At 60.9% G+C, this 3,983-nt stretch overlaps 1 protein-coding gene across 1 annotated transcript in view; it reads right to left on the bottom strand.

The window, feature by feature from the left end:
- ALPI (alkaline phosphatase, intestinal) overlaps window positions 1-3,638 on the bottom strand; it is a 4,530-nt gene extending 892 nt beyond the window's left edge. Inside the window, exons 1-10 of the mRNA XM_034642683.1 lie at window positions 2,528-3,638; window positions 2,331-2,447; window positions 2,100-2,215; window positions 1,755-1,929; window positions 1,504-1,676; window positions 1,130-1,264; window positions 972-1,044; window positions 700-834; window positions 422-613; window positions 54-209 (exon numbers count right to left, since the gene is read on the bottom strand). Coding sequence (XP_034498574.1) covers window positions 54-209; window positions 422-613; window positions 700-834; window positions 972-1,044; window positions 1,130-1,264; window positions 1,504-1,676; window positions 1,755-1,929; window positions 2,100-2,215; window positions 2,331-2,447; window positions 2,528-2,594 — 1,339 coding nt within the window. The 5' untranslated portion in view covers window positions 2,595-3,638. The remainder of the gene's footprint in view (window positions 1-53; window positions 210-421; window positions 614-699; window positions 835-971; window positions 1,045-1,129; window positions 1,265-1,503; window positions 1,677-1,754; window positions 1,930-2,099; window positions 2,216-2,330; window positions 2,448-2,527) is intronic.
- Window positions 3,639-3,983: the final 345 nt, after the last annotated feature.

The following is a 3,983-nucleotide window of genomic DNA, read 5'->3' as shown; positions in this document are numbered from 1 at the left end:
CGGGCGGCCTCCCCCTCCCTCCAGTTCGCCACCGCGCTCCCCTCCCCCCCCACGCGCCGACCGTCCCGCCCACCCGCGGCGCTCACGGCTCTGGCTGTCGCTGACGTTGGGCCGGGAGATCCCTAAGAGCGCGAAGCTGCCGCCGGGGCCGTTGCCGTAAAGGATAGAGGTGTAGGTCTTGTTGTCTTGGGCTATGCTGGGGGCCAGTCCTGCGGGGAGGAGGGACCTGGTGAGCACACCGACCACAGCGAGGGGGCCCCCTGCGTGCCCAGCCCAGATTGCCTACGTGCTGGCCCAGTCCTCACAGGCACTCCACAAGGCAGTGACCCCATTTGACAGTTGAGGAAACAGACTTCGAGCCATTTCTGCCATATAATTTGAGAAACAGCACCTGCTACCACAAATGGAGCTCCCTGCCTACCGAAAATGGAGCTCCCTCGCAGTGTGTAGCCACCAAAAGAGAAGACATGAGAGTGGTCAGCGGTGACAAGAGTCAGTGTGTCCTTCTCACTTGTGATCTGGCTGGCCTTGTCGATGGCAGAATCGAACATGACAGCCTCCGTCAGGGCCAGATAAGCCGTGCCGTCGTGATGACCGTGGTCGATGCGGCCTCCTGCAAGCAGGGCATGTGGAAGGTGGACAATGCTCATCCGCCCTGCCCATTCCCACTCCTCTGCCTGGCAAGGGGCTGCCACTCACCCTCCACGAAGAGGTAGAAACCACGGGGGTTCCGGCTCAGCAGGCGCACGGCCACCTCTGTCATCTCCATCAGGGACGGGTCCTGGGTGGTGTCTCGGCGGACTTCATACTTGGTGTCTCCTGGCTCAAAGAGGCCTGTGGGAAAGGGGGCCAGTGGTGACTGGGGGAGTGGGGAGGGTCAGTGGCCTGAACATCTGTGTATCTGCTTGGCTTTCTGAGGACCTGGGAGGCCAGGGCAGGAAAGCATGTGTCGGGGGGTCTGCGGTCATTACCCATGAGGTGTGTTACAGAGGGGTCCTGGGATGCCTCAATGAGCGCCGTGCGATTCCACACATACCGGGCACCCTGGAAGGGGCGGAACCGAGCCTCAGTCCATAGCCCTCTGATCCTTGTCCCTGCTGTGCCCCTTGTGCCTGCGGACCCCCATCACCTGGTACTTGGCCTGCCACTCCTGCACCAGGTTCCGCCCATCCAACCTGACTCCATCCTGTCCAGCGTCACTTGGATACTCAGGGTCTGGAGTCCCCTGGGGGAACATGTACTTTCGGCCTCCACCCAGGATCACCTGTAGCCAAAGGATTAGTCAGGTGGGCTTGGGGCCTCCCTGGCCCTTTGCTCCCTTCTCAGACAGCCCCTAGCTCCCCTACCAGGTCTGCGGGTATGGCTGGACCCCTGCTGTACCTTCTCCACCACCATCCCCTTCCCCAAGCCCCTGGGGACCCTGCCAGGCCCCAGAGCTCAGGCTGTCAGTTGCCCGGGACTGTGGCCAGTGTGGGCACCCCCCCCCCGCCCTTCATATCCCACATCAATGTCCATGTTGGAGATGAGCTGCTGGGCGATGTCCTGGCATCCCTCCTCCCGCGCCTTGGCAGGCATGTCGGCGTCCGAGTACCAGTTGCGGTTCACTACGTGTGCATAGGTGCCAGCCGGCGAGGCGTGCTGCACTCTCGTGGTGGTCACCACCCCCACCGACTTCCCTGAGGGTGGTAGAGGTCAGGGTGAGCCCCTGAGGTCTCTAATCCTGCCTCTGCCCATGAAGCTGGCCCCAAGCCCACCTGCTTTCTTGGCCCGGTTCATCACGGAAGTGACCTCATTGCCACGTGTCGTGTTGCACTGGTTCCAGCGGGCAGCTGCGCTCACACCAATGGTCTGGTAGTTGGCCTTGACCCCGCACAGGTAGGCCGTGGCTGTCGCTGCGCTGTCTGGCACCTGTCTGTCCACGTTGTATGTCTGGGGACAGAGACACCCTCAGCTCCCCCATGACACCGTCAGACGCCCAAGATCCTGACCATCCTCACTGCCCTGGTGCCGCCATTTCGGGCTCCAACCCTTCTGCCGCCCTCCCGAGCCCCACCCCCACCCCTCTGGTGGGGAGCGCCCTGAGGCCATCCAGCCCTTACCTTGGACAGAGCCAGGTACGGAAAGTGGTCCATGGCCAGGGGTGTCTCAGGTCCCAGTTTGTCATTAAGTTGCCCTTTTAGGATCCGAGTGGCTGTCACTGTGGGCACCCCCATCCCTGAAGGAGCATACCTCGTCAGGCCTGAGTCCGCAGGGTCGGCCTGTGTCCATGGGCAGCCTTGGGTGCCAGGGCTGCGAGAGCCACAGAGCACGGGCAGGCCCTGCACACTCACCGTCCCCCAAGAAGAGAATGAGGTTCTTAGCAGCCGTCTGGATGGGCTCCAGCTTCTTAGCAGTGTCCAGGGCCTGCGCCGCCTGGCGGTTCCAGAAGTCTGCGTCCTCCTCCTCGACTGGCCAAGGGGAGAGGGGAAGCCAGGTCAGTCTTGGGGGAGTGCCCTGTGTGGGGGGCGGCTGGGAGGTGCCTCATTACCTGGAATGATGCCAAGGACCAGCTGTGGCCTCAGACCCAGCAGCAGCAGCAGCAGCATCCGGGCCATGCTGGGGGGGTGGTGGGAGGGTGGCAAAGCTAGGACTCCGGGCAGGCTGGGACCCCAGGGGGGCCAGAACTTGGGTACCAGCTGCAGCACAAGCCACCTGGGCTTGAGTCGGGGCAGGACTTTGACCCTGGCTGTAAAAGGCTCCACGTCCCTCCCATTGCCCCAGGTGGCCACCCTGGCCCCGCCTCGCCCTGTGACTTTAAGTCCTGCTGGCAGAAGGGAAATGGCAGGGTGTGGCCCCCGGGCAGGGGTCCTGGAGAAGGCGGGTCTTTCCAGCCAGGATAATTCCAGCTGTCTCCCCAAGGTAGGGTGGGGATTCGGAGGCACGTCACCTTTGGGGGAGGAGCATTTGCCGTGTCCCCATAGGGGCCAATCCCAGCCCTTTGCTCACACAGTCTTGTGGGAGAACCATTACTCCTATGTTCACCTCATTTGTTCAGTGTTTTTCTGAAAGCCAGCTTTGGCCAGTCTCCGTGAGGGTGCTGGCGGGAAGGGGTGGGAAGCGCACAGCCTGGGCCAGGGGCCTGGGTCTGGCTTCCTGATGCTGCGAGGCCCAGAGATGTGGGAAAGGAGGCATGTAGGGTGGCCTGGCTTCTGACCAGGCTTGGTGTGGGCAGGTGGGGCAGGTGTTGGGCTCAGAGTGCACCCAGGAGTCTGGATCCAGGCTTCTTGTGGTGTGGAAAAGGGTGGGACAGGTGGTGACAGAGCGGAACCTTGTCTGTGTGCCCAATTACTGAGAGCCGGCCGGCCTTGTGGGGTACGTGTGAGTGTGCGTGCACGCGTGTGCGTGTGGGGCAGGCAGGGGTGGGGCCCAGTGTGCCTGAGGTGGATCTCTGCTCCCTTGGACAGGCAGACAGAACCCAGGGGTGAGTCTCTTCTCTCCAGGGACGACAAATACCCACAGCTGCAGCTTCTGTTAGGGAGCTAAGCGGTCTCAGTAGCCAGGCTGGCTCAAAAGCCTTCCGTCAATCCAGTCATTGCACTTTCGGGGTGTCTAGCCAAAAGAATTCAAAGCAAGGTCTAGAAGAGATATTTGCATCCCCATGTTCATAGCGGCATTGTTCACAATTGCCAAAAGGGCCAAACAACTCAAGTGTCCATCACCCAATGAATGTATAAACAAGATGTGGTCCATCCATGTAATGGAATATTATTCAGCCTTAAAAAGGGAGGGCATCCTGTCACACGCTATACCATGGATGAACCCTGAGGACACGATGCTAAGTGAAATAAGCCAGTCACAGAAGGACAAGCGCTGGGTGACTCTACTTAGACTAGGTATCTGAAGTTGTCAAAGAAGTTGCATAGAACTGCTTGCCAGGGGCCAGGAGGAGGGGGCCGGGGAGGGGGTTGTTTGGTGGGTACAGAGTTTCAGTTTTGAAGATGGAA

The sequence above is a fragment of the Ailuropoda melanoleuca genome, chromosome 2 (genome assembly GCF_002007445.2).
Source record: "Ailuropoda melanoleuca isolate Jingjing chromosome 2, ASM200744v2, whole genome shotgun sequence".
NCBI lineage: Eukaryota > Metazoa > Chordata > Mammalia > Carnivora > Ursidae > Ailuropoda > Ailuropoda melanoleuca.
The sequence above is the reverse complement of the archived record's forward strand: the minus strand, read 5'-3'. Positions and strand labels throughout refer to the sequence as shown.